This window comes from Porites lutea, chromosome 6, assembly GCF_958299795.1.
Source record: "Porites lutea chromosome 6, jaPorLute2.1, whole genome shotgun sequence".
NCBI classification, from domain to species: domain Eukaryota; kingdom Metazoa; phylum Cnidaria; class Anthozoa; order Scleractinia; family Poritidae; genus Porites; species Porites lutea.
This window is the reverse complement of record NC_133206.1, coordinates 33,424,852-33,439,523: the sequence shown is the minus strand read 5'-3', so window position 1 is coordinate 33,439,523 and position 14,672 is coordinate 33,424,852. Positions and strand designations below refer to the sequence as shown.

At 40.7% G+C, this 14,672-nt stretch overlaps 1 protein-coding gene across 1 annotated transcript in view; it reads right to left on the bottom strand.

Annotated features, from left to right (window-relative positions):
- Positions 1-13,803, bottom strand: part of LOC140940487 (glycogen [starch] synthase, muscle-like) — a 15,439-nt gene extending 1,636 nt beyond the window's left edge. Inside the window, exons 1-19 of the mRNA XM_073389462.1 lie at positions 13,602-13,803; positions 12,051-12,232; positions 11,901-11,939; positions 11,214-11,366; positions 10,381-10,566; positions 9,748-9,762; positions 9,395-9,524; positions 9,047-9,086; positions 8,705-8,782; positions 7,973-8,023; positions 6,858-6,927; positions 6,213-6,319; positions 5,937-5,996; positions 4,378-4,456; positions 3,420-3,533; positions 2,257-2,383; positions 1,741-1,898; positions 1,128-1,229; positions 32-112 (exon numbers count right to left, since the gene is read on the bottom strand). Coding sequence (XP_073245563.1) covers positions 32-112; positions 1,128-1,229; positions 1,741-1,898; positions 2,257-2,383; positions 3,420-3,533; positions 4,378-4,456; positions 5,937-5,996; positions 6,213-6,319; positions 6,858-6,927; positions 7,973-8,023; positions 8,705-8,782; positions 9,047-9,086; positions 9,395-9,524; positions 9,748-9,762; positions 10,381-10,566; positions 11,214-11,366; positions 11,901-11,939; positions 12,051-12,232; positions 13,602-13,755 — 1,926 coding nt within the window. The 5' untranslated portion in view covers positions 13,756-13,803. The remainder of the gene's footprint in view (positions 1-31; positions 113-1,127; positions 1,230-1,740; positions 1,899-2,256; positions 2,384-3,419; positions 3,534-4,377; positions 4,457-5,936; positions 5,997-6,212; positions 6,320-6,857; positions 6,928-7,972; positions 8,024-8,704; positions 8,783-9,046; positions 9,087-9,394; positions 9,525-9,747; positions 9,763-10,380; positions 10,567-11,213; positions 11,367-11,900; positions 11,940-12,050; positions 12,233-13,601) is intronic.
- Positions 13,804-14,672: the final 869 nt, after the last annotated feature.

Here is a 14,672-nt window from a genome sequence, read left to right as displayed (position 1 = left end):
CAAAAACCAGTCAGAAAAGAATGAACCTTACCACTTCGTCAACTAAGCTAGGTTTCTCGTACTTGTCGGGTTGAAGGTAGTGCAGGGAAAGCAGCCGGGCACGGTCGTAGTACTGAAATAAAAATTGTGTTGTTAAATGCATGGTTTGATGAACGAACAGGAGATAATGTAACAAACCGAGCGGTGGGAGTGGGGGGGGGGGGGGGGTACTCTACAGGCCTTAATTCAAAGATTCTTCATAATACACGCTTATTGAGAGTGAACCCGTTCACCACTTTAAAAATGAGAAGGGAACTGGAGTCAAAGTGCGTCCCGCAAATGTTTCTGGGATAAATTTGTTTCCCTGTTCCTAGTAATAATTCCAGAAGTCTTTGCAAAAGTTAACTCGGCCCAGTTTCCTTCTCGTTTTTGCATTCGTCACTTTAGAAACGAGAAGGAAACTGGGACGAGTTAACTTTTGTAAAGACTTCTAGGACTGTTACTGGGGACAGGGGGAAAAAATTGGCTAATAGATGAATAGCGCGTCCCCAGTAACAATCCCACAGGTCTTTGCAAAAGCGAACTCGTCCCAGTTTCCTCCTCGTTTCTTAAGTGGTGAATTAAGCTTAGTCTCCTACACAGCCGTTTTTGTCTCGTCATGAAATGCCTTCCTCCTTCCTCATCCCTCCACTTGCGTGACAATACAAACACAGCTGCGTGGTAAACTAGATTAAAGTACACCTTTCAGAGAGTCTGCGGCTGGCCTAACATACCTTTGGTTTCAAAACCCTCCGACACTCAAATTCGGATTCAGAAACCAATAATAAGGGAAATCTGAGGCCCCGGGATGATTCTCATATGAAAATAACGAGGATACCCGTCGTTTCACCTAGTTTCCTTTGCAGTCGCACGGGCCGGAGTCACGCAAGCTCCCCGCCCCAAACCTTTGCAGTGAAACCATTCGCCTGCGGCTCGTGGTTTCACTTGAGATTTGAACATTTTGACGTCACTTCTGTGGTCGACAAGAGTAGAGACCATGGAAAATTGTTGTCGATTTGTTAATTTAACTACTACGATTATCAAAACGACCAAAGCAACACCCAAGAAGCTAGGACAAGAAAAAGAAAGAAAACAATATTTTGACTGACCCGATGAAGACTCTTCCAGTCCAAAAGTTCACTCAGGCGTTCGGTTCTGTTTCTCTGAATAATGCGCTGTCTTCTTGAAAGATTACAGAAGCTAAACATGTACTGAAACACGAATAATTAACTCAGTGGTAATAAATGTTAGTTTTAATTGTCTCATAATATAGTCATTTGGCATGTACACCAGACCAAGGTTACTGCTTGATGTAAAGCATGCGCATGCGTTAGCCACCGTAATTTCACAAAAGTTATCAGATACGAGAACCGCCATTTTTCGTCAAAGTGTGAACACTATCTAGGCGCATGTCTCCAGTTATACTTTACCCACTGAAAGTACTTTTACCCTACAACTGTGACATCACTGCTGTTGTAAATGTCCCTATTCCTATTCTACGTGCAAAAAAACATTTTTTTCCGTGAGCAGTAACGACACTGCGCAGGTGCATATCATATGGGCCTGTCCTGAGTTATGTCCTGAGTCTGCGTTACGGGTCACGTGTTAATTGACCGAGAAGGCCTGGGAAACGCTTTACAAGGACAAGGCAAGTCCTGAGTTATGCCCCGGGTAAAATCAGGGGAACACAAAGAAAAAAAAGTTGCTGTGTTGGACGCTAACCTGGGTGAGTTCCTGAATGGACTCCTCTGCTGGCTTGAACCGCCTATCCACCAGATAAATTCCATACGATGTGGGATCAGTCACGTGTTCTGCCATAAACCGGCCAAAACCAGACAGATTGGTAGATGCGGAAGGAATTCCCATCACTGTACACTCCGCTGTACAAAACCAATAACGACATCAACGATAGCAAACCCTTGCCGAAAATAAAACTTTACTAAAACAATTTGTATCGCTGGCAAATCCAACGAAGAAAGAGCGAATGCAATAAGGTCCAAAAGTCAATCAGTAAGCGTTACAGTTTATACCGAACATGTTGTCTAATATCACTTATGGTGGCCCGAGCCAGTCTTCGAATTTCTGAGCCTTGAAAATAATAGACGCAAACAAAAGCGCAAGTAAATTATGCAAACGCATTACCTTGTTGATGGGCGCAAAAAATCGACTTCCGGTTGGAGTGCGTTGTTAAAAAACGTTAAAAAATTTACTTAAGATCCCAAATGTCAACTTGGTTACCTGGAGTGTAGCCCCATGGCTCGTAATAAGAAGGAAACACTCCCAGATGGCACCCACGTACAAAATCGCTGTAGTCCATTGGAAGAAGAGGGCTGATGGTGGACAGGAATTCAGGGTGAAAAATTACCTGTGAAGAGCATAATACTGGGTTGAAAAAAGTTCAAAAAAGTGAGAATGGAGAGGAAAAACACGCCTGCTTCCTTTAAGTGTCAGTGTATGTAGAAGAAAGTCCTACGTATGCGGACAATTTTTTTTTTATTCCTACAGAAGAAGGGACCGCCATTAGTATGTGGTCATCTGGGCCATGCGAGGTTCTCGCTGTTTGCAAGGCAAAGGCAGTACCTTCGTCCTCAATTATTTTAAGACCCTCAGGGGTCGAGACTGCGACCTCCCGCTCTGCATTCCAACTAGTGAGATAAATCAGTTCCCCTTCCAGCCGATTTGGATCAGCTTGACAGATCACTCTTTCAATTGTACCTCTATTCCATCAATTAATATAGAGAGTTTTCAAACAACGTCACGTTGGCCATGTTGGTGTACCAAAAGCAATGAACGGCGGCCACAGTCATGCTACAGGGTAAACGCTTTATAACATAGCCACTGGTAATGTGAGTAAAAACGCTCTTCCGTGCCTTTAGATTAGCTGAAATATCTATCGCCATTTTTTTCACTCAATCACAATTAAAACCCGAACCAATCATGACAAGTAAACAAACGTTTTTCTGCGCTTGGCGCCCGCTGCTTGCATCTCGTTCTTCTTGACGTGATTGGCTAACTTGACTGTAAACGAGCACTGTGATTGGCTAGATAAATTACTTTGCTTTTCAGTCAGTGTTGCGAAGTTGGCCTACGTATCTGGCGGTTTTGCTGGGTAGTACGCACGCGAACGAGCGAGAATGCCGCGAGAGGAATGAGGAATGGCATTGATAATTTTCTCGCGGCTTCCCCGCTCGCTCGCGTGCGCTCTTTGACGAAACCGCCGGCTACACTGGCTAAAGCAAGGGAAATTTACAACAGATTGAAAACGGATCCCAAAATTTAAATTGCCTGTCCATTCTGGAGACATGAGAACGCCTCAACTTTTCAATCTGTGGATGAAAAACCTCTTTGAAAGTACTCTGGCATGTCACCATTCGTTTTTCAAACCTTTGGTTAAGCATTACCTTAACTCGATCATGTGGACCATTGAAAAGGTGTGCTCTTCTGAGATGGCACAGAATGGGGTCTGTGGAGTCCTCTATCATGTTATGAGTCACTATAGCAGGAAGACTGGGACGCTAAAAATAAAGACATCAGTAAAATATTGTGAATCTAGTCACTTTTATAAGGTCATCAACTTCCCTTCTCGTATCCTTCGAGTGAAAGGGAGGCTGACCGTAACTATGTTTTGATAGTGACTTCAGCCCCATTCATAATGCATAAGAGCATGATTTACATTTGTAAAGAAGTAAGGTTTCTATCAAAATAAGGTCAAGTCTGGCTTCCACTCAAAGTAAGGATATTCAGTACACAACCGTAAATGCAGTGTTGGCAATAGTTAAAATAAAATTTATTTCCTTTGTTTGTAGAATTCAAAAGCTTACGTCCCATTTGTTTTAGAATTAAACGTACACTAAGATTCCTCAAGCCCGCGCATTTAGGAGTATAATTATATGCGTCACTGACCAAGTGTGAGGTCAAAAAAGCTGAATATTGGCTAAGTTCTTCTTTGCGCTTTTTTAAACCGACCGAGGAGAAAAAAAATCGAGGCTAACACCCAGTCGTTTTGATCACAGAAACTTGGTCCATAAAGAATTTGTCACATGAAAGAGAATTTTCTTGCAGCTCCAACCTGGGGAATCCCGCAAAGGCCCATATTGCCCATTTAGGTAGCCAATCAGAACACAGGATTTGCTTTATCTTCCCACTCGCGGATTCAGCCATATAATAATTAGAGATATTTTGCATGGGGCTAACACAAAAAAGATGGATAAAACGTAGGCACTTCCACCTATCTAGTGTATTTCATAATCCATAACGTTAAATTGGCAGTCCACACGGTATGTAATTGTGTTCTACTTCCACTAATCCCTGCCCAGATAAATTGGAAGCTATCTAAAATAACTATTATTGAATTGTTACCTTAGCACCAAGGATGCATCTCTTTAATTTGATTATGTCGTCTGCTTCCAAGAGTGTATTCCCATCAGGAAGCGAGCCACTATTTCCGAACAAAAACAAGGGGAATAGACCTTTTTACCGATACAGCGGCCATATTGAATTTATTAGATTTAAGGAGTATTATTTGATGCCCAGGGGGCATGAGCACGATCCGATATACTCACTCAGTATATGTACGCGCGCTTTTTGGGCCAAGTTTTCTTAAAGTTTTCCTAGAAAAAGATCGTTGTGCCGTGTTTGGATGTAATAATGAACGCCTTTTTCCCGAGAAATATACAGTGAAGTTCTCTTTTTGCCCGAAAAGCGCTCGTAAATACTGAGCGAGAGCCCCCCTGGGCATCCCATAATACTCCTTAAATCTAATAAATTCAATATGGCCGCTGTATTGGTAAATAGGTCTATTGTTGTCACTATTTTGTTAAAAACTGTCAGCACTGCAGGAAAGCAAGTTCCTCTCTCCTCCGCAGAGGTCCGATGGGGCGTTATCAGATTTTCGATGCACGAAGTGAGCGCAGGCGCGAAAACCGAGGGTCCATAACCAACCGCATTTTTGAGCCTGCACTCTTGCCATGCCCCTTTGGGCCTCTACAGCTGAGAGAGAGGTGTTTCAGCTTTCATTTTTGAACCAGTAGCAGACTTAATTGGCTGGCTGGAATTTTTTTAAGCTTGTTTCTTGACCAACTAACAGTTTTTCGTTTAAAGTAAGAGGCACTACGAGGGCATGTGCCTGTAAACAGGTGCTACCAGGAGCCGATTACTGGTGCTAAAGGGATCCCACTTGGATAGAACTTTACTTGATTTCTAAACTATGAAGCAACACAAATTGCCGTCAATTGTCGAAGTTTCGTAATTCTTGCAAAAAAGTCTTGCAAAACAAACAAACAAACAAACGCTACATTAAACACCTGGGAGAAAATTTCTCGTGAAATTTAAGGGCAAAAAAGCTAATCCTCTGCTGCGGACAAAAGGGTACAAGTGTAATGTCACTGTCGCAATCGCTATCGGCGTCACGTTGCGTCACGCGGCTGCACCGTTAACGCGCGTACCACAGGGGAAAGCTGGTTCCAATCTACCACCTGATAATTAATTTAAAGAAACTGATGGCATTCACTCATAAGTGCACATCGCAACGTCCTGCAATCTTTGTAGGATAGCTACAATAAATTATAAAGAGCGTAAGAAAATTTTTAGATCCGAACTCCAATGGACCAACACAGCCTCTCCACCATAAAAATCAAACAACAGTCCAATAGGCCATTGGCACGATGACGTCATTTTACTACTACGACCAAAATCCTTCAGGGGTTTGCTTTCTTGTGCTCATGAGGGCTTTTGTTATTTTGAACCTCACTGGGATTACCAAATTTTAGTATGAAAGAAAAAACGGATTCTGGTAATAGTAGTAAAATGACGCCATCGTGCAAATGGCCTATTGTAGAGACATTTTATAGATTAAGTTGGAGATCTCTTGAGGAAAAAGGTACACAAATAGCCTAAGTTTACTTAAAGACAAACCTTACCCTAAACAACTCTCATACATCCGCTTTCCAACTTTGTCCTGGATGTCAGTGACTGTATCTCTGGAACACCAAACTGTAGGTTACATCTAATTCATGAACATGGACATTAAGCCTCTTTGTGGGTACCTGCGGACGTTGTTTTCATCGCGCATTTTCCAACAAATCGTCGGTTTTTCAAAGAAATTGTGGCATATCAAGAATTGTTTTGCGTGGTAACGCTCCTAGCGAGCTCGAACAATCACGAGGAGGACGAGAAAATTAAATTGAATTATTTACCTGAGCTGTTTGGTGACCGCTTGGCCTTTTAGTGACTCAACATTGAAGTTACTGGTCCGCGCAGGGAAGATTAAAAAAGCAACCACAGTTACACTAGAACCACTTTCCTGTAGAAAGATGTAAAGTATGAAAGGTGCCTTTAGATGACATTTACAACAGCTCAAAAAGGCAAAGCAAGCCATATAAATAGACAAAAGATAAATGATGAATTACAGCTAGAAGTAGCCTGTACAAAGACGTTGTTTTATTTTTCTTTTCGTTCTTTTCGAAAACATTGGCGAACTTGCGAGAGCGCAAGAACGAGCACAGGCTTCTTCCCCCCCCACTACTCCCTTGCGCTGACGGTCAATAAATCCCCTGTGGTTTATATTTTATCACCCTCACTCGACGGACCTTTAAGAGAAAATAGAGGGTCTGTGAACAGGCTAACCTAGAAGCTGAAAAGATTCCAAAACTCTATCTACCCCTCCCGTAAGTCAACATTAACATTTACTTCTCACTTGGGGCAAAATTGTGACTTAAAGGAGGGCTAGGTGGTCAGTTACACAGAAACCTCAATTGATCCCACTATTTGTGTGTGTCAGCGGTTTGAATTCTCCCAAAGCTAAAGGTCCCAATTATTTTATTTTAAGGCAATTCAATTACCTTTAATAGGTGGTTAAGTCTTGCCAAACTTTCTATGTACATGTCAACTCCCTTGTTAAAGTATTCATACCTATGGAGGTAATACAATCACTGATACTGTGTAAGGCTTGAACCCAAGGGTTAATTTTAAAAGTAGATTGAGTATGATAGTCCCGTTGAATGTAGTAGTCCTGAATAGGACCGTTGTTGACATTGACTGACGTGTTCGACGACCTGTGCGGTAGTCATCTTTAGAGTCAAAGTGAGTTGTATCACGTCAGTTTCGATGGTATTAAACTCTGGTTATTGACCCGATTGCTAAATTAAGTTACGATATTACCGGTCATCTGTCAGTTAAGCCGCAATATTATTGGCTTTGAACACTCGTAATGTCATGGGTGCGTTTCGATTCGTCTATTGTCACAGTCAAACAGCCGTTTATTGTTGGTTGTGCAGTCACTCTCTCGTAGTTAGCTTTGCTAAGTCCATCAATAAGTCGCTTGTACGGTACCATCACAGCGATGAAATCCTTGTTCTTGGCCGCCACCTGTGCACCAGGTTTAAGTACGCACCATGATTGGCCCGTTAAAAATAACATCGTCTACTGGCCAATCAAGATGGAAGGAAACTCAAAACGCACTTCCAGTAATTCACTGAGTGCGATGAAGCCCAGAACAAGGATATTGGAGCTGCTTTGCAGACGTCACTAACCAGGGTTAAATTATGATGATTATACTGGGGCTATCTCTTCTTTATAGGAAATTATCTCTACTTGAGATTACAATTATGTACAAATTTGTGATCAAATTTGAAAAAGTAAAAAAAACTGAGCCATTTGACCAGAAAAAGGCCAAAGATAAATAAATAAGCAGGATTAACCCTTTAAGCCCCAATATCCACATACAAATTCTCCAAACTGATCTCCATACATCTCCTTTAAGAATTAGTTGAGAGAATTTGATAAAAGATCATGGAATTTTCTCTATGATGATCATTTTATTAATTCTCATAACTTTATCTCTTGACAGTGTATGGATATTGTTAGGAGAAAATTGTTGTTGGTCACTATTGGAACTTAAAGGGTTAACAGAATCGAAATTACAATAAAACTAACTAATCACTCTGTACTCTGTTACCTTCCAGCAGAGAAAAAGAACAGCGTCTTATCCAAATCAAAATTTAGATGCCTACAAAAAATGACACAGAGACTCATCAAAAACTCATCACATTAGTCGGGTAAACACTACAGTAGAGCTTTAGATTTGAGGACGGGAATGAGTAAGTGTACGAGATTTCACCCAAAGTTTTTTTGCATGTTCTAAAACGAAGACACCCCGGAAAGCTTTAGCCTGTGAGAGCATCCAGTTTTTTTGGCTTTAGTTTCACCCGCCGAGAGAAGCGACGACCAAAATAAGTCTTTGGTTCACAGGCTAGGAAAGCTTCAATTTACCTTTTTTCACCAAAAAGTTAGTACGGTTACAAAGGATAAGCCATCTCACAAAGGCAAAATGATTGGTGGGAAGCGAGTACTCCCACCTCTCTGCCACCCTTGTCCCATTTGGTGACAACATAATCAACAGCAAAATATTACGCTTCTGCACTTGCATATGCCTCACTATGGAGATATTTTAGTGTTGTTCAAATAATTGAAATCATTGTTTTAACTTGACCTATTATACAATTTCTTGTATTTGTATTCATTATCCGACTCCAAAGAGTTCAAGACTTCAGTAACTCAGTTACAGTCAAACCTGTGTACAATGTTCACCCTAAGGAAATGACAAGGTGACTGTTATGTACAGGGCCATTATGTACAGGTTTAACTGATCTTGGTTAAGTGCAGATCCTGCTGTATGAGATTCACCTACCCATGAAAATGGCCTCGAACAAAATTACAGATCTTCTCCTTTGACATGGCATGTAGATTCTGAAACTCGTGTAGGGCACTAAACAAATTAAATAAAAATAAAAATTGCAGTCAACAAATTTCGTTGTACATGTACATCACAGATAAAAATAATCTGGGAAAGTAGCTACCCACTCAGAAGTATCAGCTTTTTACCTGTAGAACCAGTGCAGCCTAGACTGAACTTTAGACCTGTCCTCAGAGAATGCTTACTAAGCTGTGTTTATAATATTTATTATTATTATTATTACTATTATTAATATTAAAATTATTAATTCTAATAATAGTATCAATATATACTTACGTGTACTTAACAACATTAAGTCCATTGGGCAGCACAATTTCTGTCAGAAAAAAATTGAAAATTTGTTAACAACTTTGCCTTCAAAAGATCACCTGCAGCTAAAAGGACAGTCTAAGTATTTTAACTTCTGTTGGGAAACTACCCATACTCTGTCCAAGAAAAACCTTCAAAACTTAAAATAGAGCCCTGAAGACACTGACAGTTCTAGCATCCTTTAACTGTTTCTCTGTTTATTGCTTAAATGTAAGGTGTATATACATGTAAATGTGTATATAAGTTGAATGGCTTTAAACTGGTTTCCAGTTGTCTAAGTTGATATGCCAATAATGATCTTAATGAGCCACTCACCAGCTCTTCTTTTGAGGAGATGTTCAGCCTCATCATTTGTGATGTGTGAAACAGTAGTAAAAACATGCGCACTGTTAGCAGCAGCACGTTCCAGACAATAACGATGATAAATTTTACGATCACCAGCTTCCTAAAGATCAAGAAGTAAACAATAATTAGTAATCTGCCTTTAACATAAAATTCAGGGCTGTTCTCCAGCAGCACCCGCTGGCCCATGACTAGAACATTTTAGTGTTTTTTATAGAAATTACATGCTAGACACCCTTGATTTCACAGGTTCAGAGCACTGGCTCCCTTTAAGTCTTCTCAGAGCACAGCCATAAAACTGACAAATAAATATGCTAGTTACTAACCTTGTCAACTTCAAACTGTTCATCATGAAGTATATAAAAAAAAAAAGGAAGAAGAAAAAGACTATTAATCTACAGGTTCACTGGATGGAAGGGGGGACACATTATACAAGTTTAATGCTCTAACATCAAACTGAGAAAACCCTTAACACCTGGCCCCGGTTGTTCAAAAGTTGGATAGAGCTATCCACCCGATAAATTGCTATCTGGTGGATAAGTATTGCGAAAACTAATTGCGTTATCAACTGGATAGTGATTTATCCAGTGGATAGCACTATCCACCTTTTCAACAACTGGGGCCAGAAGTATTTCACCTGGAATGTTATTGTGTTGAAAGGTCAAGAAGCCATCCAGGGGCAAGAATACTTAACTGCAAGAAGCAAGGGCAATTACCTAGGGGATTTGCAGCTTACTCACACATCCAGTTCTCCAATGTGATTTGGCCATAACACAATAAACATTCCTGAAAATATTTTAGGTGCTCATTCATAGTTTTCGCAGTTGGACAGTAAGAGAGCACAATCCACCTATTTAACAACAAGGACCTGAAAACTACCGTGGGAAGCACTACACTACTTCACCTAATAACACAAATTATTTTATTGTCATTTTTGAACAATAACATGGTATTCTCACCCTATCCAAATTATTGTAAAAATCCACATTTGCAGCACAGAGGTATCGCCCTAGCAGTGTCGCATGTGTAGTGAAAACAGTTGCAACTGCAACATTACTTGTGCGTAGCAGAACCAGGCCAACTCCAGCTTGCCACTCATGAAAATGTGCAACTATGGGGAGCTCTGGGTCACACTTTGCACGGAACTGTGCAAAGAGAAAAACAACTGATTAACTAATTACATTGTAAGAAGTAAACAACAATGGTTAAAGCCCAGCACCATCGGGTGTTTCCACTGAATTTAGAATTCTGCAAATTCAGGGGGGCTTCCTGTGGTTCTGGACCTCTTCTTCCCTCCCCTCCCCCTGCCCTTCGGTCCTCAGTTTGGTCCGAAAACAAGGGGGAGCCCGGGTCCCCAGGGCCCCTCCCCTGGATCCCCCACTGCATGTTGTATACAGCTATTTCGAGAAAGGTTGTCAGAAAAAAATGTGCACGCGAAAATCCCGAAAGGTAACATGGGATATGATCAATACACTGTTCCTGTTCCTGTAGCTGTCGAATTTATTTGTGGTGCTTTCCTTTAGCACTCTCAAACATATGTCCATGGCCTCAAGTGCCATTCTTTCAAATTTCTTTGAAGAAAAGTGAACTCAAAACCACCCACAATACTTTTTGGGATTGTCACGTGCACTTTTTGCGACAACCTTTCTCAAAATAGCTGTATACACTTTTCTTTGGGAGAGGATAGCAAAATAAAAAAAACAACAGTGAGAGTGTTAAACAGTTCAAAAACTTGTTGATTACATAAAATGATTGTTGTGGGGCAATTCTGCGCTCATCAAACATTCTTTACCTCTCCAATAAATTGTGCCACCAAATATCCAAGCACAACAGCATCATTAGACTCAGTATCAGGGTCTGGAATGCCAATGTGTGTACGGTTCCAAAAGGCACTTTTCATGTTCCCCAACTTGTGGTAAATTGTACCAATGTCGAAAAGAACCACCTTCAAAAGACAGACAAGAAGATCTACACTGTGTAGGTTTAACTATACAGTCAAGCAAAACAAGGAATTTTTCTCATGGAGAAGGCAGGAAAAGGTAGAAGTAGCTGGGATCTAGCATTCTCTCACATTGTTCATTTGATTTTATTATCATTTTCTACCAAAGAAGAATGGGTTTGCACTTCCAATGACCTGGCAAAATCTCATGGGTCTTTATCTTACTGACCACCCTGATGAGTTGTGTATAGACCAAAAAATGACGATTCTTCAATAACATTACTGTAATAAATGTAAGATTAATATTAAAGATGCCATTACTGGGACTTTTCAAGCACAATGTCTATTGGGGGAGATCATGAAATTTATCCACAGAACCACTAAGAGTACACTTTGAATTTTAAATAGATTTAACTGGTAAAAGAGTTGTCAAAGGATAAGACGCATGGCAGAATATTCCCTAGTCTGCTGTGAATCTAATAAATTATATAACAATGAATGAGTGACATAAATTATAAGCTAAACAATCTGCTTTTTTACCTTTGGATACCCATCAATCAGCCATCTTCCAAAGTAGGTCTGCAAGTTAGAGAAGAGCGCTTAATAAATTTCAAAATTTCAGGCATTAAAAAATAGTCAAGCACTCCAGAGTCTCCACAGCAGAAGGGCAAAACACGAGATCATAGGTACCTCCACTCCACTGTCCCTTAGAGCCTGTACAGCTCCTTTCATGGCTGGGTCTTCAGGTTCCGTCATCTCAACTTCTGTCTTGCATTGAAGATCATTATAGATTCCAAGTAGACAGTACCTAGTCCCTAGTGCATCTACTGCTGCAGGAGCCTTAGATCTGATCACAGTATAGATTCCTCCAACTAAAAACATTCATGTAACTTGTCAGATTGGGAGAAAGAGATTATACCATAAGCCGCTGTTTATAAGCCCTGCTGGGCTTATACATCTTCATAAGGGGTTTTTTGGAGGGCTTATAAGAGGAGGAGCTTATATTCGAGAAGAACAGAAAAAGTGCATTGAAATAAGCTTTAGTAGAGCTGATCAAAATATGTTTTGCATTTACTAGTTTTTATCACTGGCTCCAAAACATCAAAATAGACCAAATTCAGAGGGGGACTTATAATAGAGCAAGAGGGGGACATCCAGGGGGAAATTTTAATCTGATGTATTTTTTTGTTTACAGGTAGGTAGGTCTATAACTGGACGGGGGCTTATAAGCAGGCAGTTTACAATAGTGCAATGGCAAAAGCAGCAGTGAAGTCACTTACCTTCCATTAATGTGACTGGGTTTGGGTCAGAGATGGCAGAGCTGAGAAGATTAGAGGGCTTTAGCTCCCTACCGCACTTTTTTTTTCCAGAAAAATGAAGACTTACTAAGAGTTGAGTCCACAGTCAGCCCTCCCCCGCCCCACCCCCAAAATGGAAAAAAATGTTTTGCCGCCCCTGTGTGACCAATTGCCACCCCCATGAGTAGGCATGAGATCAGAATTGTCCATCATGGGGTTGGCAGATGTTAAGTCTAGCAACACAAAGTTCTTTGGAAATGCATGCTTTTTTGTCTCAGCAGGGTTAAAACAGGTCATGCTGAGCTAACACAAACAAAACTATGGCTAACTATTCTGTTCCCTTTAACAGTTCACCAACTTGATTTAAATTACAAACCATTCCAAGGGTCTTATGTTCAGGGTTCTTAAATTCAAACAATTGAAATCCGTTGAAATAATTTAGCGCCACACTGCTGTCTTGTTTACAAGGACGACAATGACCTTAATATAACTAAGCTTAATACAGCAATATGCAGTCCTTGTAAAGAACAAAATAATCCAGAGTAACTAGTTTTCACCGATGATTTCACCATGCACGTGAACAGAAAACAGATGTCAGCAAAGTTAACTTTGTTGACGAAAATTCAAGCCTTTGTTCTTGTTAGACATCAAACAGACACGTAGTAAATATCAACAATCCTCAAGTGGTATAAACTTCATTTACATAAGCTTACGTTTCTCACCCACATTTACTACTATTAACAAAGTCTAAAGCCCAGAAATACGCTTAAGAGGTATGAGACTCAGGAAATCGAAACTACAACGTACAAGGACTCTTTACGAGCAATATATTACATTGTAACCTCTAACTTGAACTTTGATTGGAAACTTGTCAAACTAGATCGGAGACGCTTTACAACTCGGGAAAGCATACACCAAGCTAGCAAAGAACTTATAAGATTACCTTTGTTTGCAACTTCCCAGGAGACTTCAAAGGTGAAATAGTTCGGATCTTTTTTCGTTTCTCCCTCAGAAGGTTCCATTTCCGCGTCGAACTTTGACCAATTTTCAAGGAAAGGACGTGTGCAAACACCCCTTCTCACACAAACCAGTCTCATACGACGCCAATTAGTACTCAAGTGTATCTCTGCTGACCGCACTGCTGGCGCGCTCCCTCCTCACTCAACAGGGGAGGAACCGGGAGGGTTTACTGAGTTGCGTCTAGACGCAGTGTTTTTTTACATAACGGGATTTTTCATATTTTTCGACACTGTTGGATATGTGCCTGTTTCCCGCGGCTGATAATGATCCAACCAAAGAAACTTAGGCATGTTCGTTGCATGTAGATTTAGTTTTGTCTGTGTAGGGCTTTTCTGACCGTTCGTGTTGAGGTTTCGCGTGTAGAATCTTTTGCGCGAGGGATAACGAAACGTGTGGGACACATAAGAAATGAGAGCGGTTTCCAACAGGATGTGCCAGTATTTTAGTGAGCGAGAAGGTTATTCTGTTAGTTGGAGAGCGAAGCTGTTTGCCAAGAACTATAAACACAAGAGCCTGCTCTTAGACTCCATTTCGGGATCTCTTTTACATAAGAGTTTTTATAAGATCTGAAAGGTTTGCACCGGACGGAGAGCGTAACAATTGAACAAAAAGATTCTGGATAAATTCGTTGCCAACTAAGATGGGTAGAGGACGCGCGATGGTCAAAAGACATAACTTGTGCTACCCTGAATTTCATTCCCCGTTCTGTTTTGTTTCTCCCATCCGCTACCACGGGTTAACCACCTTCTCCTGTAACCCGCATTTTCCCGACCCCGCTTCAAAAATCTGATACTTTTGGAGTTACTGAAGAAAGTTGGGAGATAATTTTTCGTTAAATAAAACCTGGCCGTTATTTATTATTTGGAATGACGTTAGTGTCCTGTGATCAGTGCGCGTAGCACTACATAGGTATCGTTGTTCCTTTAAAATTTGTTACAACAGTTTAGAAGTTGTTTTTTTTCCCTTCTAAACACTTCCGCGACCTTTGGCACCA